Raw genomic sequence first — 27,984 nt, 5'->3', positions numbered from 1 at the left:
GACGTGGGTATGTATCCGTCAGAAAATAAATGTCGATGTTTTGAAATGTCGTTTCACTTCTCAGAACTTTACCAAAAAAAAGAACGCTAAGAGAGAACATAGGCGACGAAGTTGGCTTTGGTGATTAATAACCTTTGTCGTTGCTAGTTCCTGAATTCTAATAGTGTACTCTGACATTTTGTACTGCAGATGGCGACTCAAAACCCCACTCTCGGCGTTCTGCACTGTGCTAAACGAACTGACGTGATGGACAGTGTAAATACACGCTGACGTGCATGGCAAATACAGGACGTGCTTGAATCAAGGAACATTCGGAGTTGTAGTTGTAAATTGTTGTAGTTGTGCTGGGAAAGTCCCTGAGTTTCAAGCGCTAATAGAAAGCACAGAAGCTGAAATCGTTATAGGTACAGAAAGCTGGCTAAAGCCTGAAATAAGTTCTGCAGAAATTTTTTACGAAGCCTCAGACGGTGTTCAGGAAAGATAGATTAGGCAGAATTGGTGGTGGAGTGTTTGTGTCTGTCAGTAGTAGTTTATCTTGTAGTGAAGTCGAAGTAGATACTCCGTGCGAATTGGTATGGGTGGAGGTTATACTTAACAGCCGAACTAAGTTAATAGTTGGCTCCTTCTACCGACCCCCACACTCCGATGATATAGTTGCGGAACAGTTCAGAGAAAATTTGAGTCTCGTAACAACAAAATACCCCACTCATACGATTATAGTTGGTGGTGACTTCAACCTTCCCTCGATATGTTGGCAAAAATACTTGTTCAAAACCGGTGGTAGGCAGAAAACATCTTCCGAGATTGTCCTAAATACTTTCTCCGAAAATTATTTCGAGCAGTTAGTCCACGAACCCACGAGGATTGTAAATGGTTGCGAAAACATACTTGACCTCTTAGCCACAAACAATCCAGAGCTGATAGAGAGCATCATGACTGTTACAGGGATTAGTGATCACACGGTCGTTGTAGCTAGGCTCAATACCGTTTCTTCCAAATCCACCAGAAACAAACGCAAAATAATTTTATTTAAAAAAGCGGATAAAGTGTCACTAGAAGCCTTCCTAAGAGACAATCTCCATTCCTTCCGAACTGACTATGCAAATGCAGGCGAGATGTGGCTCAAATTCAAAGATATAGTAGCAACAGCAATTGAGAGATTCATACCTCATAAATTGGTAAGAGATGGAACTGATCCCCCATGGTACACAAAACAGGTCCGAACGCTGTTGCAGAGGCAACGGAAAAAGCATGCGAAGTTCAGAAGAACGCGAAATCCCGAAGATTGGCTAAAATTTACAGACGCGCGAAATTTGGCACGAACTTCAATGCGAGATGCCTTTAATAGGTTCCACAACGAAACATTGTCTCGAAATTTGGTAGAAAATCCGAAGAAATTCTGGTCGTATGTAAAGTACACAATCGGCAAGACGCAGTCAATACCTTCGCTGCGCAGTGCCGATGGTACTGTTACCGACGACTGTGCCGCTAAAGCGGAGTTACTGAACGCAGTTTTGCGAAATTCCTTCACCAGGGAAGCTGAATGGAATATTCCAGAATTTGAAACACGAACAGCTGCTAGCATGAGTTTCTTAGAAGTAGATACCTTAGGGGTTGCGAAGCAACTCAAATCGCTTGATACGGGCAAGTCTTCAGGTCCAGACTGTATACCGATTAGGTTCCTTTCAGATTACGCTGATACAATAGCTCCCTACTTAGCACTCATATACAACCGCTCGCTCACCGATAGAGCTGTACCTACAGATTGGAAAATTGCGCAGGTCGCACCAGTGTTTAAGAAGGGTAGTAGGAGTAATCCATCGAACTACAGACCTATATCATTGACGTCGGTTTGCAGTAGTTTTGGAGCATATACTGTATTCAAACATTATGAATCACCTCGAAGGGAACGGTCTATTGATACGTAATCAGCATGGTTTCAGAAAACATCGTTCTTGAGCAACGCAGCTAGCTCTTTATTCGCACGAAGTAATGGCCGTTATCGACAGGGGATCTCAAGTTGATTCCGTATTTCTAGATTTCCGGAAAGCTTGTGACACCGTTCCTCACAAGCAACTTCTAATCCTGCTGCGGGCCTATGGGGTATCGTCTCAGTTGTGCGACTGGATTCGTGATTTCCTGTCAGTAAGGTCCAGTTCGTAGTAATAGACGGCAAATCATCGAGTAAAACTGAAGTGATATCAGGTGTTCCCCAGGGAAGCGTCCTGGGTCCTCTGCTGTTCCTGATCTATATAAATGGCCTGGGTGACAATCTGAGCAGTTCTCTTAGGTTGTTCGCAGATGATGCTGTAATTTACCGTCTAGTAAGGTCATCCGAAGACCAGTATCAGTTGAAAAGCGATTTAGAAAAGATTGCTGTATGGTGTGGCAGGTGGCAGTTGACGCTAAATAATGAAAAGTGTGAGGTGATCCACATGAGTTCCAAAAGAAACCCGTTGGAATTCGATTACTCGATAAATAGTAAAATTCTCAAGGCTGTCAATTCAACTAAGTACCTCGGTGTTAAAATTACGAACAACTTCAGTTGGAAAGACCACATAGATAATATTGTGGGGAAGGCGAGCCAAAGGTTACGTTTCATAGGCAGGACACTTAGGAGATGCAACAAGTCCACTAAAGAGACAGCTTACACTACACTCGTTCGTCCTCTGTTAGAATATTGCTGCGCGGTGTGGGATCCTTACCAGGTGGGATTGACGGAGGACATCGAAAGGGGGAAAAAAAGGGCAGCTCGTTTTGTATTATCACGTAGTAGGGGAGAGAGTGTGGCAGATATGATACGCGAATTGGGATGGAAGTCATTAAAGCAAAGACGTTTTTCGTCGCGGCGAGATCTACTTACGAAATTTCAGTCACCAACTTTCTCTTCCGAATGCGAAAATATTTTGTTGATCCCAACCTACATAGGGAGGAATGACCATCAAAATAAAATAAGAGAAATCAGAGCTCGAACAGAAACGTTTAGGTGTTCGTTTTTCCCGCGCGCTGTTCGGGAGTGGAATGGTAGAGAGATAGTATGATTGTGGTTCGATGAACCCTCTGCCAAGCACTTAAATGTGAATTGCAGAGTAGTCATGTAGATGTAGATGTAGATGTAGATGTAGATGTAGACGTGGCGGTGCTGTGCCGTGATGCGCGTTCATTTTGCTCATCCAAGCTAAGAGCGCAGTTTATTCCTGGTAAGAAATGCAAATTGTTATGGTGTCTATAAATCGCCTACCCACAGCACCTACGAAGGAAATCTGTCTGTTCTAGCGATATGACGTCTTTCAAAATTTATAGGTAGTATTACGGACAAAACTATGCTATCCCGAGATCACGTGACCACGGTGGCAATGAATATTTACAACAGAAAATCAATATAGCGCTTATGAATGCTCTATTGTTCCTGTGCGCGGGTTTGGAACTCCGCTTAACGTCTTTTCATATTTCATAGGCGGAACGGTTTCAGCACCAAAGGGTGGAGCGTTTAGTTAGTTAGAGGTAGATTTGAAGGAACAAAGCAGACTTGGAGAGGTTTATTTGGAGACAGAAAATTCATTTGCTTTACGTGAAAATTTAAGCATGCTGTTTCGGGTGTGACTTTTTACCTACTGGCTATAAACTGGGTCCTTGGAGTCTTTCGCTTCGGCATGTCTGCATAAAATCTCGGTGGTTTTCCTCCCGACGAAGATGGCGGAGATGTTCATCGAAAGCTCGACAGTTTTGTCAGAATTGACGCGGCTTTAAGACTGAGAAGATTTTATTCTGACTGTAAACTGTTTTCCGGATTCGTTTTTGTGGAGATTGTCGGCGGAAGTAGCAAGGGTGATCGCATCTCGGAATCTTCCTGGGAATAGTTGGAGAGCTGCAGGGTTTTATTTAACTGAGGACTAGGGGAAGGCTTAACCGTGTCTGGCTGTTCAAAAGGAGGCTGGCGACCCTTATTTAGACTGTTTCAATAGTCTAAGACTGCAGGGGATTTATTGCAGTTCGCAGTAGACGTTTTAGAGGTAATCTGCTTAGCGGTAGGTTTCGTTAGGTGGTTTGTCTCGCGCGCAGCACGTTGTTTTTTAACAGTGTGTCGCTTCTGGCAGTGGCTGCTACTCGAACTTGACGAGACGCCACGGAAGCTCGGAGGACGTACGAAAGAAACATTTCAAGGTGCCTGTTCAGAAATTGAGTCATGAAGCTCATTAAACTGCCTACCTCGCTGAAATTTTCCCTCATGCTAGCAATAAAATAAATGTAAAAAACATCATTTTTGCTGCCTAATAACTTAGTAACAAACTTCGTTAATAATACCAAAGTCGCCCTCTCATTCACAATGATTTTTGATTCAGTTTTGAATTAAAAGAAATTGGTTCAAATGGCTCTGAGCAATATGGGACTTAACTTCTGCGGTCATCAGTCCCCTAGAACTTAGAACTAGTTAAACCTATCTAACCTAACATCACACACATCCATGCCCGAGGCAGGATTCGAACCTGCGACCGTAGCGGTCGCGCGGTTCCAGATTGTAGCGCCTAGAACCGCTCGGCCACCAGGCCGGCAGTTTTGCAATCAAACATAACCTTTCGAATATCAGGTCTTAACACTTACAAAAATGCCTTCTTTCAATTACGTTTCTGATCTCTCAGAGATACTGTAGGCATCTCTATCTTTCGATAACATTTTCATATACTCTCTCTAAAGAAACTTTGAGTAAGACAGCGAATACTGCACAATATGTGTAAAACGAACCAATGACCTATAAATAAATAGATACGTGTTTGGATAAGATTCCAAAGTGATGCAAAGATTGGTAACGTGCTTGAAGTATTAAGAAATATTAAAGTTCACTCTTTAGCAAAGACAAGAACGTAGTATTCCAAGACTACTAAATGGAGCAAATCCATTGTCCCGTTGTGCTGGGTGTTCGGTTTTCATTTGCCTGCCGTTACACAATGAATCTACAAAGAAGATTCGTACGATACATCCTATAATATTGCACAACCGTCTGGGTCTCACACATAATAGGACTAACAGGGAATACTGTACTTAGACAAAACAAGGGTACTGCGAATGGTCAATTTTTGTTTGAACCGCAGAAGAGCGCCCTGGAATGACGAAAAACCAGAATTGGCATACGTTTAAAGTGAGACGTCAATAGTCTTGCAAATGCTTCAAGAAACAGCATTGAGCGATGACTCTAGGAATAACTTACAGCTCGCTACGTATCGTTTCCGTATGGACTGCGAAGATAATGTTAGACTACGCGTAATTACAGCGTGTACAAAAGCAGTTAAGCTATCTTTCGTCCCGCACTTCATACTACTATGTAACGGAAGAACACCTAATCGAGTCTGCACTTATCCGGGGAATTTGCGTCGTATATGTCATATAAGGATATTATATATTGTGTTATGAGACCAAGACGCTGCTGTGTTTGAATATATTACAATAGGCCTATTTCGGCATGGTTTCCATCTCCAAATTATATCAGGAGATCTTGCATCCATATGGCACTGAATATCTGAACTGCTGTCACAGTACTGTATAAGTTGGTGGAGCTATTGTAGGTGTTAAACTTTTAAGGGAGCAGTTATTCTTCAAGGTGTGTAATTATGTTGCATGGTAATCAAAAGATATCTCTGATTCAACTGTCAGTGTGCTGTCAACCAATTATGAAATAAACTTCCTGAACTCGATACCTTCACAAATAACTGCTACGGAAACGTTTAACGGAGAAAACTTACACAGTGCTGTCACAGCAACTCAGACATCGATGTCATATGGCTATCAAGGCCACCTGATATAATCTGAAGATGGCAACACGCCGAACTAGGCCTTTTGTAATAAATAATATAATTGAACACAGCAGCGGCTCGATCTCATAGCATACTATTAACTTCGAACAATGGGAAGTTACTCCTACCATGCATTTTACAATGCTTTGCAGAGTATAGATGTAGATATACATCAGAAATTTCTGTGAAGTTAAATAGCTGTATCTAAAACAAGCGCGTCAATAAGAGCACTGCATATTAAAACGGAAATACTACATGATCATTATAAATGCTAGAAAATGCGTTTTTAAAAATATCGGTTGTTAATTATAAGTAAATGGAGGTTGACACGGTTTTTTTTATCACCTTACTAGCCGAGTACCCGGTGTTGCGCAGGTAGATATTCCAATCCAGTTAATCCACTTCCTCCTTCCCCCAAATTCCTCTCTCTCCGTCCATCTCCTCGCCATTCTCTCTGTCCACCTTCTTCTCCCTTCTCTTTCCGTCTATACCACCCTCCTCCTTTCTCAGTCCATTTCCTCCGCCCACTCTCTCTGTACACTTCCTGCTTCCCTATCTGGTTCCATCTCCTCCTTCGCTCCTTTCGTCCATCTCCTCCTTTCTCCTTCTCTCCCCACTTCATCACCCCTCCCCAGTAGGAGGCCGGTGGTTCTTACCCCAATAGAATTCCTTTCCAGATATTAATTAATATGCATATCAATTTTCTTGAAATCAATCCACTAGTTCAGGAGGAGCTTTTTGCCCTCGACTTATCCAGAGTACTCACATATGACATGTATTTAACATATTTCACACACATCTGTACGCATACTTCCTCTGTATCTGTAGCGAATTTCACCCTGAAGTTTCGTTTTCACACACTTCAATCTTTTTGGCGTCACAGCTACTGAACAATGTCTCGCACAAAGATATAATTTTGCAGGAACTTTCAGTAGTATGTTTGGATACTGTCTGCTAAGTTTTTTGCGAGTAGTGTTAGTAGCGAAAATGTAATAAATTGAAATGCCACGCATGACGCGACATTTTTTCACGCATCTCAGTGTTTACGACGTCATATATCCTGATCTATGGGTCACACAATGATATAATTTTGTAGTTACATTCAGCATCATATGCGGATACTGTCTGCAAAATGTGTCACTAATGCATTTAATAATATAGACGTAATAAATTTAAATGTCATGCATGATGAGGCAATTTTTCACGTATCTCGTTTTTTATGACATCACATCTTCTTAGCTGTGATGGGTAGGTGGTTCTTGCCTCCAGAGCATTGTTGCTGACAGTATGGGATATGAGTACCAAGTTCCATTGGAATCGCTCCTGTGGTTTAGGAGGAGATTTGTAACATACCAACATACACACATAATACTTATCGATTATGATTCAGCAGATTAATAAAGCACAAGAAAAAGCGTCTAGATATCCATCGTTGCTCGGTGTTGGTAGCAGTAGAATAACAGCAACATTTGCCCCTAACACATTGTTTAGCAATAGCAACGAAGTATCATTTACATACACCACTTTACTTTTTTAAATTTCGCTTAGTAGCTGTTACATTTACAACAGAAAACTAAACTGACAACATCTTTTCATGGTAATGTAAAAGCCTTGTGCGACATGTTAGGTGGTGCAGGAATTCGTAGCGTTTTTGTTGTGTGTTGGTATTCCGGTTGCTATGGGTTTACTTATTGATTGTAATTTTTATTTATAGTTCACAGTTGCTATTTGGATTTACGTATTGTCGTCTTTGCCAGTTGGAGATAGCGAGCAGAGCTGTGGACGACAGATAATAGAGTGACAAGTGGAGAAACCGGAACATTTCCGAGATATTCTTCGTCTAGAGGGGTAACAGCAGCGGAGGCAGTCAGGAAGACCTGCGCCGTGTATGAGGATGAAGATATTGGACAGAGCACGGCAAGAAAAGTTTCCTCGTTTTGACATTAGTAACACTCCACGTTCAGGAAGACCTTCGGGGTTTGATGAAGATCGTTTAAAAGCATTAATCCACAACGATCCGCATAAGTGTAGTCGAGAACTGACAAATCTGATGAATTGTGATCATTCCGCCATCGCGCAACATTTGCATGCAATGGGGAAGGTTGAAAAATTGGGTGTACGTATATCGCATGCTCTGAGCCAAAATCATAAAAATCAGCGTGGGCTATATGTGCATCTCTGTTTGCTCTGTATCAATTTGCTCGTGAACGTCAAAGACTTCTGTTCTGTATCGTTACTGGTGACGAGAAATGAAAAAAAGGAAAAGAAACAAATGATTGATCCCAAACAAAGCAGCAACTCCCCGTAGAAAGACCTGCGCGCTATCACAAAATGTAATTTTTATGTATCTGGTGGGACGGCGACGGGTGGCGTACTACAAATTGCTTCCCCGAGGTGTAACCATCACTGCTGACATTTATTGTCAGTAACTGAGACGTCTTTTAGACGCGATCCAAGAAAAATGACCAGGAAGACTGCGTGAAGTGATGACACTCCAGGGTAAGGCCCACTCCTATACAGGAGTCGGCTGTCATTCTGTGCTTACATTTTCAACTGATCTTGCGCCCTTTGATTTTCACATTTTCCGCTCTGTATCGAAAAAATTTCGGGGAACTTGGTTTCCTGATGAAAATACGCTCCTCCATGGCTGGACGAGTTCTTCGCCTCAGAACCACGTGATTTCTGCTGTCACGGAATCGAAAATTTACCCCAGCGTTGGCAGACTGTTATAAATAATGAACGAGAATGTATTATTGATGATGAAAGTCTGTGTTACGTGTATCTTTGCGTTTATTAAACTTACGGAAAAACGCTGCGAACTTATGCATGAATCTAATATAAATTTAATATTATAAATACCTTGAAAAAAGTGACATTTTATTGATGGAGACTACACAACTGAGTGATTATCTTCCTTCAGCGCATTACGTTATGAATTACAAAAGCATTTCACAATGAAGTAACCGCTTCGGTCAGCCAGTGGTCATCATCAGACTAAAAGCACCTGCTGCGCACAGGGAAATAATGTGCCCTTTGCTTTATTAACATACATAAATATTACGTCAAAGTGCTTTTAGCCTGATGATTACCGCTGGCTGGTCGAAAATGGTTTCTGCATTGTGAAATGCTTTTGTAATTGCTGTCGTTATATAATAACGATGGTAGATGTCAATCTTTATTTGTTAATAAGTGTTCCAAAAAATTTGAGTTCCGTTTCTCGTAAACTATCTAACAATTTTCTGTAGAAATTTTCTCAAATGCTACGCACATAACAGTTTCACTAAAAATAGTAGTTCAGCCTAAAGTACTGCAGCGCCACCAACTCACAGGTTCTACGTGTTGTCGGTCTCATTGCTATATTTTCTTCTAAATTATTAATAGGACAAGGACGAAACGTAAGATGCAGTCAGAAATATATCTAGCGCCTAATAAATAATCACGTTTAATTTTATGGTTTTAGAAACATTTCATAAAATTTATAATCTTCAACTTCAATTTTTCCTCCTTCTGTAGGAAGCAAAAATTACAAACCTTGTTCACTGGTTGATAACTGGAAGCAACAAGAAGATACTTTGAAAAATACATTCAGTCTCAATGAGCAGGTTTTGGAGAAAAAGATACCTTACAGAAGCAAAACTGAAGGTTGCAGAAATAAACTGTTAAAACTGAACACACAAAATTTACTTTACGTTTAAGCGAACATTCTATATCCTAGTCCTTTGCTAGTGACTGTTTCTTGTCCCTTCTGCTCCTTTTTCTTCTTATTCCGCTCTCATTTCTTTCGGAGAACGTCCATACATATATGTTCAGAAAATTTTTTTCGCATGATATGAAGATATTTGTAGAGATGGAGTGCACCAAAAAAGACCTTACTTCCACATCCATTCCTCCAGTAACTGATTTGGACGATACATAACAATCGTTGAAAGAAGAAATTTCATCTAAAACACCAATGTATCGAGAACGTTTGGAAAATAGTTTGATTTTAGGACTCCTTTCCCAGTACAACTTTCCTGAGTGATTCATCTATCCTCTGAACTGTAAATAGTTCAGTATGCGGAAATAAGAGATGTGACATTTAATCTCTAAACTCAGCGTTATTCACTTTGTGAATCCGAAGAAGAATGTAGATAGTCTCTTCGTACCACCCTTACTTGCACGCAAAGACGTTCGCAAGTGGTGCGGGGGGTGGGGGAGGCAAGGGGAAACATTTGCACCCTATGATAGAATTCTCACACATTTAGAGCTATAATTATCAGTGACTCTACTGAACTGCAGCATTAATACTGCTGAGACCCGTGCGAAATACTGTTACTTTATCAATTTTTGTATTTTACCTCCTCGTACAGCCCTATCGACGTGCAGACCTATGACACGCGAATTCCGACCCCAATTCCCAAATCAACATAAACATTGCAGCAGTAGGCCTAAACGTACCCGTCGTCAATCCCCCAGTTCCCGTAATGACGCTCTCTCCCTTTTCCACTCTTTGCTGTACAGCGGAATCAGATCAATAGTTTACAGTTTTCTGTGGACTAGGAAGACCCACAATGGCTTGCTGAATATACATTCAGTTTCACTCGACGGAGCTACTGTAGTGCTCTCTTAAGAACACAGCCATGCCATACTGTAGATGTGTGTTCACCTATACATAATCATGGGAGCCAACTATATCAGTCAAAGAAAGAAAGCTATTACCATAATACAGAAGAGAGGAACAAAGCGTAAAATTTCAAGATCGAAAAGATGTCCTCTCCAGGGATTGAAATTTTCTCAAACTCTGTGGGAAGCAACACAGCGGCAAATACAATCATAGAGGTACAAATTCTGCTGTCCATTTGACTTGGCAACTATGTGGCAAACTGAAGAGACGAGGACGCTTTGGTTCAGTCTTAGGCTGTTAACTCTAGATTAAAAACCTGTGTGAAACTTACTATGGCAGTAGGGTATAAAATACGAGATTTTGTATTCAGCTTGGTATGTAAAACACCTTCGGATATCTAATAATGGTAATTAACTAACGCATAAGCTATAAATTATGACTTCCTTTTGTAGACTAGCAAATTTTACGATGGTTTAGCAGCAATGTACCATTTCCTCCCCCCTCCCCCCTTATGTTCTAGAATTAAACTCGGTCCAACCAGCGAATTTGAGGATAGTTTTGGGAGATTATCCATCAGCCAACCCAAGAAAAAGGTAGATTTCAACAACTTCTTATTAAACTTTAGTTATGCTAGTCAACATTAAAAATAGGGAGCATGGAAGTAACGCAATAAGTCCAGTAACATTATCAGATGTGAAGTTACGTAAGAAAGTAACGGTTTATAGAAGTTTTAAAGGTTACTTCCCTTTTGTCCACTTCATGGAACATTAAAGTGGCATTTTTTGTTGATATTGGATAAGATTTACTCAGTCGTTCTTTCTGATTTTTTTTATTTTACGTTTTTAATTTTAATGTCAGCCTAACATTATTGAAACAGAAACCCACAAACCCGGCATTGTCCGGGTTTTCCTTTTGTCAGTTTTCTACTAGATAAAAAACAAAAAGTGGACTGTGTTTGTTGCGAAGTTTCGAAAATATTTCAATTTCATGTATTCGTGAAAACACAGTTTAAATTATGAAACAGTGATACAAAGAAACATGTAATACAAAGAAATATGCGTCTCGTAGAGACGTGTAAGTACAGTATCCAAATTAAGAAACATAATCAAGTGGTTCAAATGGCTCTAAGCACTATGGGACTTAACATCTGAGATCATCAGTTCCCTAGACTTATAACTACGTAAACCTAACTAGCCTAAGGACATCACACACAGCCATGCCCGAGGCAGGATTCTAACTTGCGACCGTAGCAGCAGCGCGGTTTCCGGACTGAAGCGCCTAGAACCGCTCGGCCACACCGACCGGCAAGAAACATGATCTTGGAGGCTTCTGTACGGTGGGCGCAGCTGTTTCTTGTGTCTATAACGTGATTAATTAAACGTCCCTATAGCAACATCTCTTCATAGCTCTATAGACGACTATCCTTTTCGCCTACAGCCGTTTGGGTTTCGCAGCTGAAAGTTATCAAAAGCGCTGCCATCTGTTAGGGATTTCCTTAAGTTGACCCGACTGTAGGACTTTATTGGTAGTAAAGCTTGATGCATCATGCGACTTTTTTTACGTATCTCAGTGCCTATGAAGTCATGTCACCTAAACTATGTCTCGTACAATGACATATTTATGTAGGTACATTCATCGGAACTGGCGGCCGAAGACTTCTGGCATATCAACGGCGTTGTCAAAGTGGGCGGAGGAGCGGACACAGGTTCAGTGAACTCTCTTGCCTTTTGAGTGGGAAACTGCCCCAAAAGGTGAAAGAATCAGCAAAGATAAACGGCATGAGGATACAGAAGGCAATTGCAAACACTGCATTAAAGACACATAGCGTGTATCTACAGGACGTGTGGCCTGTAACTGAAAAAGTGGCATGATGATCTCTCCATTGGCAAAAGATTCCGGAGTAGTCCCCCATTCGGATCTCCAGTGGGAGACTGCCAAGGGGGAGGTGACTATGAGAAAAAGATTGAATAATCAAAGAAAGTATAGCGTACTATGAGTCGGGGGGGCGGTGGAATGTCAGAAAAATGAATGTGGTAGAGAAGCTAGAAACTCTGAAAAGGTAAATTCAGAGGCTCAATCTAGGTATACTAGGGGTCAGTGAAGTGAAACTGAAAGAAAACAAGGATTTCTGTTCGGATGAGTATAGGGTAATATCAACAGCAACGAAAGTGGTGTAACGTGCGTAGAATTCGTTATGAATAGAAGGTAGGGCAGGGAGTATGTTACTGTGAACAATTCAGTGCTATGGTTGTTCTTATCAGAATCGACAGCAAACCAACACCGGCAACGACAGTGCAGGTATATAAGCTGACGTCGAAAGCTGAAGAGATACAGAAAGTACATGAGGGTATTGAAAGGGTAATAAAGTATGTAAATGGAAATGAAAATCTAATAGTCATGGGGGACTGGAATTCAATTATGGGGGAAGAAGCAGAAGAAAATGTTACAGGAGAATATGGGCTTGGGACAAGGAATGATAGAGGAGAAAGACTAATTGAGTTCTCTAATAAATTTCAGTTAGTAGTGGCGAATACTCTGTTCAAGAATCAGAAGAGGAGGAGGTATACTCGGAAAAGGCCGAATGATACAGTAAAATTTCAGTCAGACAGATTTTCCGAAACCACAGTCTGGGTTGTAAGCGTACCCAGGAGCAGATATACACTCAGATCACAATGTACTAGTGATGAAGAGTAGGATGAAGATTGAGAGATTAGTCAGGAAGAACCAATATGCAAAGAAGTGTGGTACGGAAGTGCTAAGGAATGACAAGGTACACTTGAAGTTCTCTAAGGCTGTAGATATAGCAATAAAGATTAGTCCAGCAGGCAATACAGTTGAGGGGGAATGGACATCTCTAAAAAGGGCAATCACAGAAGTTGGAAAGAAAAACATCGGTACAAAGAAGGAAACTGCGAAGAAACCATGGATAACAGAAGAAATATTTCAGTTGATCGATGAAAGGCGGAAGTACAAAAACGTCGCGGAAAACTCAGGAATACGGAAATACAAGTCGCTGAGGACTGAAATAAACAGGAATTGCAGGTAAAGTATGACGAAATGGCTGCATGAAAAATTTGAAAAAATCGAAAAAGAAATGATTGTGAGAAGGACTGACTCAGAATACAGAAAAGTCAAATCAGCCTTGTGTGAAGTTAAAAGCAAGGGTGGTAACAGTGCGACGGGAATTCCATTGTTAAATGCAGAGGAGAGAACAAATAGGTGGAAACAGTATACTGAAGGCCTCTATGAGGGAGAAGATTTGTCTGATGTGATAGATGAAGAAACAGGTGTCGATTTAGAGGAGATGGGGGTCCAGCATTAGAATCAAAATTTAAGAGAGCTTTGGGGCACTTAAGATCAAATAAGGCAGAAGGAATAAATAACATTCCAGCATATTTTCTAAAATCATTGGGGAGAAGTGGCAACTAAACGATTATTCACGTTGGTGGGTAGAACGAATGAGTCTGGCAATATGCCGTCAGACTTTCGAAAAAATGTTATCCACACAATTCCGAAGACTGCAAGAGGTGACAAGTGCAAGAATTATCGCACAGTCAGCTTAACTCCTCCTGCATCCAAGTTGCTGACAAGCATAATACACAGAAGAATGGAAAAGAAAATTGACGATGTGTTACTTGACGATCAGTTTGGCCTTAGGAAAGGTAATGGCTCCAGAGAGGCAATTCTGGCGTTGCGGTTGATTCTGGAAGCAAGTTCGTAGGACTTGTCGACCTACAAAAAGCGTTTCGACAGTGTAAATTAGTGGAAGATGTTCGAAATTCTGAGAAAAATAGAAATAAGCTATAGGCTAATATACAATATGTACAAGAACCAAGAGGGAACAGTAAGAGTGTGCGACCAAGAACGAAATGATCGGATTAAAAAGGGTGTAAGACAGCGATGTATTCTTTCGCCCCTACTATTCAATCTGTACATTGAAGTAGCAATGATGGAAATTAAAAAAAAGGCTCAGGAGTGGAATTAAAATTAAAGGAGAAAGTATCATTAACACGATTTGCTGATGACATTGCTATCCTAAGTGAAAGTGAAGAAGAATTATATGATCTGCTGAATGGAATGGACAATCTAATGAGTACAGAATATGGATTGAGCGTAAATTGAAGAAAGACGAAAGTAATGCGAAGTAGCAGACATGAGAACAGCAAGAAACATAACATAAGGATTGATGGTCATGAAGTAGATGAAGTTAAGGAATTCTGCTACCTAGGCAGCAAAATAACCAATGACGGGCGGAGCAAGGAGGACGTCAAAGCAGACGAGCACTGGCAAAAAGGGCATTCCTGACCAAGAGAAGTCTACTGGTATGTGACATAGGCCTTAATATGAGCAAGAAATTTCTGAGAATACACGTTTGGAGCACAGTATGGTAATGAAACATGGACTGTGGGACAACCGGAACAGAAGAGAATCGAAGCATTTGAGATGTGGTGCTACAGACGAATGTTGAAAATTAGGTGGACTGATAAGGTAAGGAATGAAAAGGATCTGCGCAGAATCAGAGCGGAAAGGAATATGTGGAAAACATTGACAAGGAGAAGGGACAGGATGATAGAACATCTGTTAAGACATCAGGGAATGACTTGCATGGTGTACCTCGTGGAGGGTGCTGTAGGGGGCAAAAACTGTATAGGAAGACAGAGACTGGAATACATTGAACAGATAATTGAGAACGTAGGTTGCAAGTGCTACTCTGAGATGAAGAGGTTGGCACAGGATAGAAATTCGTGCCGCATCAAACCAGTCAGAAGACTGATGACTCAAAAAAATGTGGATACTGTCTGCAAAATTTGTTGCGACTAGAATTAGTAGAAAAGAAGTAACATATTTAAACGTCATGCACAATATGGCAGTTTTTCAGGTATCTCGGTGTTTATGACGTTACATCTCTTGAACCGTACGTCGTACCATAATATTCTTTTAAAGCTACATTCGGCGACATATGTGGCTCGCGTAAAATTTATTGCGAATACAGTTAGAGCCATAGATGTAATACGCGGCAGTATTACACGCATCTCATATTTATGACGCTATATCTCCTGAATTATGATTGTATACCAAGTTTGGTGAAACCGGTGCAGTAATTTAGGAGGAGGTGTGGAACATACACATAGACATACACACACACACACACACACACACACACACACACACTACTGGCCATTAAAATCGCTACACCACGAAGATGACGTGCTACAGACACGAACTTTAACCGACAGGAAGAAGATTCTGTGATATGCAAATGATTAGCTTTTCACAGCATTCAAACAAAGTTGGCGCAGGTGCCAACACCTACAACGTGCTGACATGAAGAAAGTTTCCAACCGAGTTCTCATACGCATACAGCAGTTGACCGGCGTTGCCTGGTGAAACGTTGTTGTGATGCCTCGTGTAAGGAGGAGAAATGCGTACCATCACGTTTCCGACTTTGATAAAGGTCGGATTGTAGCCTGTCGCGATTGCGGTTTATCGTATCGCGACATTGTTGCTCGCGTTGAGCGAGTTCCAATGACTGTTAGCAGAATATGGAATCGGTGGGTTCAGGAGGGTAATACGGAACGCCGTGCTGGATCCCAACGGCCTCGTATCACTAGCAGTCGAGATGACAGGCATCTTATCCGCATGGCTGTAACGGATCGTGCAGCCACTTCTCGATCCCTGAGACAACAGATGGGGACGTTTGCAAGACAACAACCATCTGCACAAAAAGTTTGACGACGTTTGCAGCAGCATGGACTATCAGCTCGGAGACCATGGCTGCGGTTACCCTTGACGCTGCATCACGGACAGGAGCGCCTGCGATGGTGTACTCAACGACGAAACTGGGTGCACGAATGGCAAAACGTCATTTTTTTAGATGAATCCATGTTCTGTTTGCAGCATCATGATGGTCGCATCCGTGTTTGGCGACATCGCGGTGAACGCACATTGGAAGCGTATCACCCGGCGTAATGGTATGGGGTGCCATTGGATACACGTCTCGGTCACGTCTTGTTCCCATTGACGGCACTTTGAACAGTGGACGTTACATTTCAGATGTGTTACGACCCGTGACTCTATCCTTCATTCGATCCTTGCGAAACCCTATAACTGAGCAGGATAATGCACGGCCGCATGTCCGCAGGTTCTGTACGGGCCTTTCTGGATACAGAAAATGTTCGACTGCTGCCCTGGCCAGCACATTCTGCATATGTCTCACCAAATGAAAACGTCTGATCAATGGTGGCCGAGCAACTGGCTCGTCACAATACGCCAGTAACTACTCTTGATGAACTGTGGCATCGTGTTGAAGGTGCATGGGCAGCTCTACCTGTACACGTCATCCAAGCTCTGTTTGACTCACTGCCCAGGGGTATCAAGGCCGCTATTACGGCCAGAGGTGGTTGTTCTGGGTACTGATTTCTCAGGATCTATGCACCCAAATTGCGTGAAAATGTAATCACATGTCAGTTCTAGTATATTTGTCCAATGAATACCCGTTTATCATCTGCATTTCTTCTTGGTGTAGCAATTTTAATGGCCAGTAGTGGATGTGTAGATAATAATTTTTTGTGAATGTTTGCTGCCTGTATTTGATATCTCTTTGGTTCGCTGCACAATGATCATGTGATATAATTTCACATTTTTAAGAAGAAAAGTACCATCCATATTCAATTAATAATATTAAAAGGTAGCATACATTACTGAAATATGCATACCGTTTCGATATGCAAGTAATCTTCCTTAAGAGTCGTAAGTGGACAATTATTAGTCGTTTGAGATACTAGTTTTGTATACTTCCTGTCCAAATTAGTGCTTAGTGCACGACACACTTTTTATAAAAGAAACTCACTGAATCAGTTATATCAAAATGGCTATTTTATAGTTTTGCCCCCTCTTGGACAAATTTCTGTGGACGTCATGCGTTCACGTCAAAATTCAGTACGACGAAACTCAAAAATTTATGGTTCAAATGGCTCTGAGCACTATAGGACTTAACATCTGAGATCATCAGTCCCCTAGAACTTAGAACTACTTAAATCTAACTAACCGAAGGACAACACATACATCCAAGCCCGAAGCAGGATTCGAACCTGCGACCGTAGCGGTCGCGCGGCTCCAGACTGAAGCGCCTAGAACTGCTCGGCCACACCGGCCAGCCTCAAAAAAAAAAAAAAATTATACACCGAGCGAGGTGGCGCAGTGGTTAGCACACTGGACTCGCATTCGGAAGGACGACGGTTCAATCCCGCGACCGGCCATCCTGATTTAGGTTTTCCGTGATTTCCCTAAATCGCTCCAGGCAAATGCCGGGATGGTTCCTCTGAAAGGGCACGGCCGACTTCCTTTCCCATCCTTCCCTAATCCCATGAGACCGATGACCACGCTGTCTGGTCTCCTTCCCCAAACCAACCAACCAACCAACCAACCAAAAAATTATGAAAGCTATTTCCTCCAAAGACCGTTTCCTGACATATATGTAATCTGCTTTATCGAAATATGCAATATACTATAGCGCTACGTAAGGTTTTCCGTGGTCTGCGGTGCAGCAGGCTACTCACATCAGCGATGGCGAGCGCGCAGCAGGTGAGGGGGACATTCCTCCTGTAGCTGTTGGCGGAGGCGCTCTCGTTCTTCCACCGCGTGTGCAGGTAGTCGCTGTCGGCCCGGATACCGCAGCAGTGGAACTGGAAGGCAGGCAAGCACGGTTTGTTAACGTTGCAAGCGGAAGGCGGGCGTCGTACGTATTCAGTACGCTGGCAAATACATAGAAGAATTTAACAACGTTACTTTCCTGGATTGCAGGTCGATATGGAATTAAACTGTGAGAAGCATACCGCTGTACCGCTGAACCCACTAAACAAGTCTCTACTTGCAATGCGAATGTTGTCAGGCTTACGTGACATAAAAATAAAAAGGTTGCAATTACACTTACTTTCATTCCATAATGTCATACAGGATTATTTTTTGGGGTAACTCAACAATCCAAGCTATAGTTTTCCGTGTTCAAAAAGTGTAATAAGAATCATTTGTGGTCGGAACTAAAGTACATCCTGCGGAAGCCTGTTTAAGGAACTAGGGACCCTATCTGGTGCTTCCTAATATATTTATTGCTCGATGAAATCTGTCATTAAAATCTGTTTTCCAATTCATTCAGATTAACGCATGGAGCCAATACTAGAAATAAGAATAATCTTCAGAAACAGTTAAAGTCACCAATTTGGATCTACAAACATGTCCATTACCGAGAAAAACACATTTTCAATAAATTGTCAGCTATAAAAATGTTTAAATACTAATAAAATTCACATTAAGAGGAGCGTAAAGGATTTAGCGACGATCAATTTCCTCTGCTTTACTGATGAATTTCTTAGTAGATATGTTACTAATAACATAAAATAATGCAATTATCAGTACGATCTAACTTCTGTACAATGTCAGTGCAGTAATGCGAGCATTTAAATCAGTGTTGTAAAACGATTTTTCTGCTGAAGATAATTTTCATTTATTGTTCCGTCTCAGTTGTACATGTTTAATTAAATTACACGTTTCGATTGGTCTGGATCATCTTCCCGTCGAAGCAGTAGTGTCAGCAACCCGTCTTGTATACTTTATGACAAGTTATTTATTACCTTTTATATGAAAATAAGTTTAAGATTTTTTAGTTTGTTACAAATACCTAAGGACTTTCACTTGCGATCTGAGGGAGGTACATTAGTGTAGTTATTTTTCGTTGTAAATATTTATTGTGTATTTTTGTTTTTCTGACAAGTTCTGTATCCTGGAGGATCTTTTCACTAAGTATCTAGTGGAAGGAAACGTATATTTAATAACGTTAAATAAATTATTCGTTGGTAGTTGGCAGAAAATTTTAATAATATTAACATTGTGTAATAATAACCTTATGAGAATTAGGCTACGTGAACATGGGACAACCTACAGATTAAGGGAGAAAGACTGAACCTCTGCTTGTCATATTTTAGCAGAAAACCATTCACATGATGTAGAATGTGAAGTTTTACATTCTGTTCAGAAAATCAGACAGATGACCCACTTAGAAATACTGGAAATCAACAAACGTGTGACACAAAATACCAGACTACTATTAAATGATCAGATTTAATCTTCCTTTTGCCCTTTTTTAAACTAAGGGTTGGTTGCAAATTCTAGATTGAAAATGTAAATTCATCCTACTTCCACATAAAAACTTTCTTTACCACTTTTTTGGTTAATGTAATTATTCTTATGGGACAAAAATCGAATGCTTTCCTTTGTAAACACACTGTCGTCTTTGTTTTTACAAATTATGTCTGTGTAAGTTGCACATCATCTGTATCTGTGTTTCTGACATTTAATTGTCAGCTGAAAATGGCCTGAAGAGCGGAAAGCCGGTTCGTGACCAAATAAATATAATTTTGCAGGACATTAGGAAGTAGTTTCCTTTTTAACAGTACGTCCAATATAATCTAAATCTAATCTGGATGTTTTTACCTCCACTGTAAGAACGAACGTTCAGGTATATATATCCGTCCGCCAAACAATTTATTGTGGACAACTGCAACATAAAGCAAAGTAGGGACGCTAAATGAAACGCCTTTGGCTGTCAAAAGGGCAGTGCGTGAAGTCTTAACCGATTTCCATAAGAGACTCTTATCGGGAGACCTTTTACAAAATTAAAAGACATTGTGGTCATATGTAAAGTTTGTCAGTGGTACTAATGTTTGTGTCCAGATGCTCAAGTATGACGCAGGAACGAAAATGAGGGAAGCAAAGCATAGGCAGAAAAGCTGAACTCCATTTCCAAATGTTCCTTGATAAAGTAAAGTCCAGGAGTATTGTCCCAATTTAATTCCATTAATTTAGTTTCAACGATGATGAAAAACAGCTGACGTTTCTAAAACTGAAAGGGTCCGACGGACCGATGTAATCCGTACTACATTCCGTACATAATACACCATAACTCCCGCGAAACAAAAATCTGTTGCCAACAGTCGAAAGAAAGTACAGGTCACACGCATCTACAAGAAGTGTATCAGAAGTGATCCACAAAACAATCGCCGAATGTCACTGATATGTATCTGCGTGGTTGCAGAATATTTTAACCATTAGAATCCAAACTACCTAACATGGTCGGAGAGGCATTTCGCCTTAACAAGTAAAGGTCATTTTTTTTTCTTTTTTGCTCCATAGTTTGACTGCAGTGACTAAACAGTGACGCGCCTTGACTTTTGCTGTTGTTCTCGTGTGTTAAGTACCGCTTATTGGTCTAGCAAATAGGTACATGCATAGTGATTTCGGACAATTGTACTCTTGTTGTTGTTGTTGTGGTCTTCAGTCCTGAGACTGGTTTGATGCAGCTCTCCATGCTACTCTATCCTGTGCAAGATTCTTCATCTCCCAGTACCTACTGCAACCTACATCCTTCTGAATCTGCTTAGTGTATTCATCTCTTGGTCTCCCTCTACGATTTTTACCCTCCACGGTGCCCTCCAATGCTAAATTTGTGATCCCTTGATGCCTTAATACATGTCCTACCAACCGATCCCTTCTTCTAGTCAAGTTGTGCCACAAACTTCTCTTCTCCCCAATCCTATTCAATACCTCCTCATTAGTTACGTGATCTACCCACCTTATCTTCAGCATTCTTCTGTAGCACCACATTTCGAAAGCTTCTATTCTCTTCTTGTCCAAACTAGTTATCGTCCATGTTTCACTTCCATACATGGCTACACTCCATACAAATACTTTCAGAAACGACTTCCTGACACTTAAATCTATACTCGATGTTAACAAATTTCTCTTCTTGAGAAACGCTTTCCTTTCCATTGCCAGTCTACATTTTATATCCTCTCTACTTCGACCATCATCAGTTATTTTACTCCCTAAATAGCAAAACTCCTTTACTACTTTAAGTGTCTCATTTCCTAATCTAATTCCCTCAGCATCACCCGACTTAATTTGACTACATTCCATTATCCTCGTTTTGCTTTTGTTGATGTTCATCTTATATCCTCCTTTCAAGACACTGTCCATTCCGTTCAACTGCTCTTCCAAGTCCTTTGCTGTCTCTGACAGAATTACAATGTCATCGGCGAACCTCAAAGTTTTTGCTTCTTGTCCATGAATTTTAATACCTACTCCGAATTTTTCTTTTGTTTCCGTTACTGCTTGCTCAATATACAGATTGAATAACATCGGGGAGAGGCTACAACCCTGTCTCACTCCTTTCCCAACCACTGCTTCCCTTTCATGCCCCTCGACTCTTATAACTGCCACCTGTTTTCTGTACAAATTGTAAATAGCCTTTCGCTCCCTGTATTTTACCCCTGCCACCTTCAGAATTTGAAACAGTATTCCAGTTAACATTGTCAAAAGCTTTCTCTAAGTCTACAAATGCTAGAAACGTAGGTTTGCCTTTTGTTAATCTTTCTTCTAAGATAAGTCGTAAGGTTAGTATTGCCTCACGTGTCCCAACATTTCTACGGAATCCAAAATGATCTTCCCCGAGGTCGGCTTCTACCAGTTTTTCCATTCGTCTGTAAAGAATTCGCGTTAGTATTTTGCAGCTGTGACTTATTAAACTGATAGCTCTGTAATTTTCACATCTGTCAACACCTACTTTCTTTGGGATTGGAATTATTATATTCTTCTTGAAGTCTGAGGGTATTTCTTCTGTCTCATACATCGTGCTCACCAGATGGTAGAGTTTTGTCATGACTGGCTCTCCCGAGGCCATCAGTAGTTCTAATGGAATGTTGTCTACTCCCGGGGCCTTGTTTCGACTCTGGTCTTTCAGTACTCTGTCATTATCCACACGTATCTTTACATCACGTCAGAAGTCAGACATACCCTCAACAGACAGACATGCACCAGTATGAATGTTTGGACCATTCAGGGCGTTTCGTATTATGAGAAGAAGACGTGATGAGACTTGGATCCATCGCTTTGAACCATGGAGTAGGCGGTGCGGATACATCGGTCTGTACTTACCGCAACTCCAAGCTTCTGCAGGGAAGTTTTATATTGACACCGTTTTCGACGTCAAAGGACCACTGCCGATTCATTAGACTCTTATAACCAGTTACTGTGAGCTGCTACGGAATCTGAAGCCCGAAAATGGAAGGAAAAGGAGATGGAAGATTCAAAAGGCGTGATTTTTGATTCAGGACTATGCTCTGCCTCGTGAAGGTGAGGAAATACACCAGTGCACTGAACACCTTAGACTTGAGTCGCTGGAGGACTTGTTCCACGTGATTTTCACCTTTTTGGTCCGATGAAGGTACACCTATGTGAATCCACGTTTTCTCGGATGCTAGTATTGCGGAGACTGTACGAGACGGATGTGTACGACGTGACAGAGCTGTTGCCGGGGCGGGATTAACAAGTTTCGGAAGAGATGGACAGAGGACGTAGGGGTGGAGGGCGATTATGTAGAGCAGGGGTCACCAAACTGCTGCCCGCAGGCCGGATACGGCCCGCGAGTCAGTTCACCCATCCCGTCGACAATACTCGATTTCCTTGATAAAACGAATGGAAAACCAGACTTTGTGACACAGTTTAAAATTAAATATTTCGTTTAGAATATCAGGCGATCTTCACACGTGTGGAGACCTCTTGGCTGCTGTGTGCCTTAAATTTGCTTTATTAGAATAGATGCACCGAAATAGCTCCTTATAATAACAAACCTTTATTTAAGATAGTCTGTTTCCCAAGTACCTGCGAATACAGTTTTGGTGAGAACGTGAATAATGGGAATCTCATTTATATTAAAGTGGCTATATTGTACACAGCTTTAGACTAATATCACGTCAATGTTACTATGTTAGCGGACTGTCACTGTTTTAATAAGATGGTAAATGACGTAATACGTTGAAAATAAAACGTTAGTTACGGTGTGACGATAGTCTAACAGATCCACTCTTACGACGCCTTCTGAAAGGCTTATTTCAATAGTGGTACAAGTCCATTTTTGTGAATTCTGAAATACAGAGTCATAAAGTTAAAAGAGCGCTGAAAAATGTGCAGTTGAGACATCAGAAATATTCAAGTATATGTACTTGAATATTTCTGGTATATTCAAGTATATGTACTTGAATATTTCTGGTATCTCAACTGCACATTTTTCAGCGCTCTTTTAACTTTAGGACTCTGTATCTCAGAATGAACAAAAATGGACTTGTACCACTATTGAAATAAGCCCTTTATACATTTACAAATATTACCGCCAGGGTAGCCGAAAGCGCTAACGCGCTGCTTCCTGGACTCGGGTAGGCGCGCCGGCCCCGGATCGAATTAACGACGACGGCCGTTGTGCCGGCAAGACTGGATGTGGTTTTTAGGCGGTTTTCCACATCTTGCTAGGTGAATACCAGGCTGGGCTCCACATCCCGACTCAGTTACACGACTCGCAGACATTTGAAACACATTCACACTCTTTCACGATTTACACTAGACGCAGACAGCTGGGGTACACTACTTCCATCCCGAGGGGTATGGCGTGGTAGCAGGAAGGGCATCCCCTCATCCCTTCTATTAACCATGCCAAATCCGTACCTAACCCTGCCGACCCTGCGCACAATGCGGGATAAAGGCAGTAGCAAAAGAAAGAATGTTTACAAAGATTATGCGATGAACACCGATGTCATTTTATGAACTAAAATTTATTACGCTTGTCTTTGGTTATTGCATATCTTACTTCCGAATTAACCATTTTTGTGTTCTAAAAGTTCAATAAAGTCCTTGAGGTAGTACTTGTGTCTAAACTCTGTACACTCTTTTAATATTTCTTGTGGGTATTTTCTCATACGTATACAGATTTACATTTCTTCAAGAATGTTCACTGCAAACTTTTCAGAATCCTATCCAGAATCTACAGTGTATTTTCGATCGTATCAGCAGCATGGTTTCGATTTTTAAAGTGCACAAAGTAATATTAAACTAGCATACAGAATTTATTTCATTTACCACTTTATTAAAGGAGTTATAAAACAGTTCGCTAACGACGAGTATGGGCGTGACATTGAAAGTTGGACGTCTATGATTCTGCTGTATGGATACACAAACTCTGAGTCGCAGACATTATTATCGCGAGTAGTAGCGAACGACAAGTTATAGCGGGAGGGTCGGAAGTGGTCGGACGAAGGGTACGGCGGAGAGAAGCCGCGCGACATGGGAGGTCGCAACCTTCCGTGGTCGTGCTGGTAGCGCCGGAGGAGACTTTGGTATTAACTGGGGAGTTTTTGGTAATTTGCCTTTTCGCTGCACGTAGTTGTTGGTTGCTTGGGCACTGGAGGGATTTTGTCAGATTTCTGTGTGGATACACTCACAGTAATATTCGTATCTTTGCTATCGCCAGAAATGTGTTTATTGACTATCGACATTGTGCAATAATTAAAAGTCTGCTTAAAGCTTGTCAGCATTTAAATCAGAAATTTTCTGAGTATAGTAAATTAGAAATTTTTATTGGTTTCTTTCATTTTTCTTTACGTCGTTTAAGGTTAGTTGACCAAACCCCTCCCGATCATTCAATATTTATACATAAAAGTATGGCATCAATTGCTGAAATTAGTCGATGGATTGCACTCTCCATGGATCGCAGTATTCCTTTATGAAATATATTAGCATGTTACTGATCACGCAGTTGCAGCTCGAAGACGAGGTAAACTGTCTGTTGCGCGCAAGAGCATTGCAGGTCAGTTGTTAGGAGACGTTAGAGGATATATTAAATCTTACAGTCAGATGGTTGACAACTGATTTCTTTAAAATTCGTCGGAGAAGTAATTAGCTTTTTTTGTTCTTATTTCTTTTTGTTTGTTCGCAATCTGAATTCTATCATTGTCAGAGACGGAACAGCGCATTCATATTGCAGAACATGTCTTTTAAGTTAATTACCGACTATGTTTCAACATCAGTCTAGACGTCAGTACAATATACTCACTTTAATATAAGTGAAACTGACATTTACACAAATAGTCACCAAAAATTGTACTCGCAAGTACTTGTCAATGACGATAAATGCCGAAACAGTCTGTCGTAAATAAAGATTTGTTATTATAAGCAGCTATTTTGGTGCATTTGTTCCAGGAACCATCTCGTTATCAGAATTATATTACGCTGCTGGCCCTAAAAAAGGAAAATAAATTTACTTTTTCAATAATTAGGACTCAGTTGGATGATTGTCATATTCCGGACGCACTGTACGGACGTTGCGTCATACATCAGCAAGCAATCTGTGAGAAGGACTTAGATATCTCTCGTGTACTGAAACAATTTTTTTCTGCTGGGAACTTCACATGGGGACAAGCAATCACCGTCGATTACAGGCTTTGCTTGAAGAAGCTAATTCTGAATTCTGCGACTTGGCTTTTCACGCAAGAGTGAGGTGGCTCAGTTGCGGAAAAGTCCTATTTAGTTTTTACAAGCTCCGAAACGATATAGAAATTTTTATCACCGAAAAAAAATAGAGCTGTCCCATAGATATCAGACCGTACCTTGCTGTCAAAATTGTCGTTTTTGGCCACATCACATCCCACATGAATGAATTGTACCTGAAACATCAAGGAAACGATAGCGTCGTCTGTAATCTCTAAAGACGCACCAATGGAATTCGGAAAAAGATGTCATTCTTTAAACCACAGCTGGAAGAAAACTTTCCTAATTTTCACTGGTCAAAAGAGTTTTGTGCTACAGTTCCCAAAGACGTTAACTTTGATTTTCCGAGAAAAATGATTGGGAACGTCACGTTCTTTGGTAACTTTTTCAGTAAATAAATATATTGGCTGTCCTTGTTTTTTGTGCATTGCATGCCACTCACCTTGTAAGATGTCCGAGCAGATGTAATTTCGATGTATTGCTCATGCGCTGCCTGCGATATGCAAGGTATAAGAGAATCGCTGACCAGAGAGCAGTGTTGACTCAGTAGAAACTGTGTAGCTGTAGCAGTAAGTTGTTGCTAGTCTGCGCTAGTCTGTGTCTGTTCGCATTCTAAGTCACGTAGTCTCTGTAAATTACCTAAGTTACACTGGCTGTGTGAGTATGACAAATGTTCGGAATGTGGCGTATGCTGTGACGTGTTAGTGACTGAAACATTTTTTCATTTCTTTCACTTTAAAACGTTCGTCAGTTTGGCTGTTCTGTTTTTCAAATTTCTTATCGACTTTCGCATCCAGACTGTGTGAAAGTTCTGCTGACATTAATTTAAACTCGTCGCGTAACTGTGTTGCTTTTTCAGAACATTGTTCAGAGACTGCACTAATTTTGTCTCTAAGTAATTTAGTTGTAGCTGCATGTGTATTATTTAATTCTTGTGCCACAGATCTAATTTCTTCACTACTGTTCCTAGCACAAGCCTTAATTTCCTCACGTAATTGTTCTTTAGTATCATGACATTGCACGGCAACGGCTGTAATCTGTTCACCAAGCTGTTTGAAATTGTTGTCTTGTTTTTCATTCGACTGTTTGGAATTATTGTCAAGTTTTTCATTAAGTTGTTGTTTGAGATTTTCATTATTTTCATTAAGTTGTTGTTTGAGATTTTCACTAAGTTGTTTGTTTGATTCATTAATTTGTTGTTTGAAATTGTCGTCTTGCTCTTTTTTCGACTGTTTGAAATTTTCATTAAGTTGTAGCATTAATGCTATAACTCGATCCATGCCAAAATTAGCTACTGTATTCTCTGTGCTGTGTGATGCTGTATCTGCTTTTGTCGCGTTTTGTGTAACCATTTGGACATTCTCTGATTCTTGAAAAGGTTTGCTAATCAGATCTGCACTATTGGTCACTAAATTGGAATCAAGCAAAACTGACATATTTTGAGTATATTGTTCACCTTCGTTAGAAATAATTATATGTTCACTATGTAAATTTTGCAAATCAGGTGTGCGAAACTAGGCAGCGTTCATTGTAACAGAACGTGCCGCGTCATCAATTGTCGTTAAATTAACAGAGAACACAATTGAATTTGTTTGCTCCTCATTAGCATTAGAATCATTACTAGTGGTCGGTACGCACTGATTGTCTGTAAATGGAGGATTATCATTAAGACACTGAGTGTCGCTAGTATTATCGGTCAAATTATTCGAATCGGCTATTTCACTCAGTGCACACCGCGATGTACTGTTAACAGTTTTTCGCGGCATTTTTCACAAATCAAAATTAAGCACAAATGAAACAAAGACAAAGCAAAAAATGTAACGAACACAATTACAACAAAGAGCAATAAATTGCCGATGATCTGTGAAAGAAAGAGTGACAAATTAGTAAATGCGTTGCGCCAGATGCAAACTACATTGAAGTAAATAAGAGCAGATATATGACCACTTATCAGAGATTCACAAAGAAATACGATCCTGGCCGGTTGTCGCCAAGTGTAACCTCCCCACAGAAAAATTAAAATTAAATTAAATATGACTAATGAATGTGATTCTAATTTAGTGTAACCTCAGAACAAAACTGGTTCCCATTTAATGTACCCACAAAATTCTTTTCTCATTTAATGTAAGCTCGAAACAGAAAAATTCCTAAACCTCGTAATAAAAAATAAATTCAGTAACCTGGTAAAATTTGGACGACAGCAGTGCTGCGTCATGGCCCTGT

At 40.7% G+C, this 27,984-nt stretch overlaps 1 protein-coding gene across 1 annotated transcript in view; it reads right to left on the bottom strand.

The window, feature by feature from the left end:
* LOC126417028 (CD151 antigen-like) overlaps nucleotides 1-27,984 on the bottom strand; it is a 212,838-nt gene that overhangs the window by 46,567 nt on the left and 138,287 nt on the right. The window contains exon 3 of the mRNA XM_050084919.1: nucleotides 17,952-18,077. Within this exon, the coding sequence (XP_049940876.1) occupies nucleotides 17,952-18,077 (126 nt within the window). The remainder of the gene's footprint in view (nucleotides 1-17,951; nucleotides 18,078-27,984) is intronic.

Source organism: Schistocerca serialis, chromosome 8 (genome assembly GCF_023864345.2).
Source record: "Schistocerca serialis cubense isolate TAMUIC-IGC-003099 chromosome 8, iqSchSeri2.2, whole genome shotgun sequence".
Classification (NCBI taxonomy): domain Eukaryota; kingdom Metazoa; phylum Arthropoda; class Insecta; order Orthoptera; family Acrididae; genus Schistocerca; species Schistocerca serialis.
Note: the sequence above shows the minus strand (reverse complement) of the source record. Positions and strands in the feature narration are given on the sequence as shown.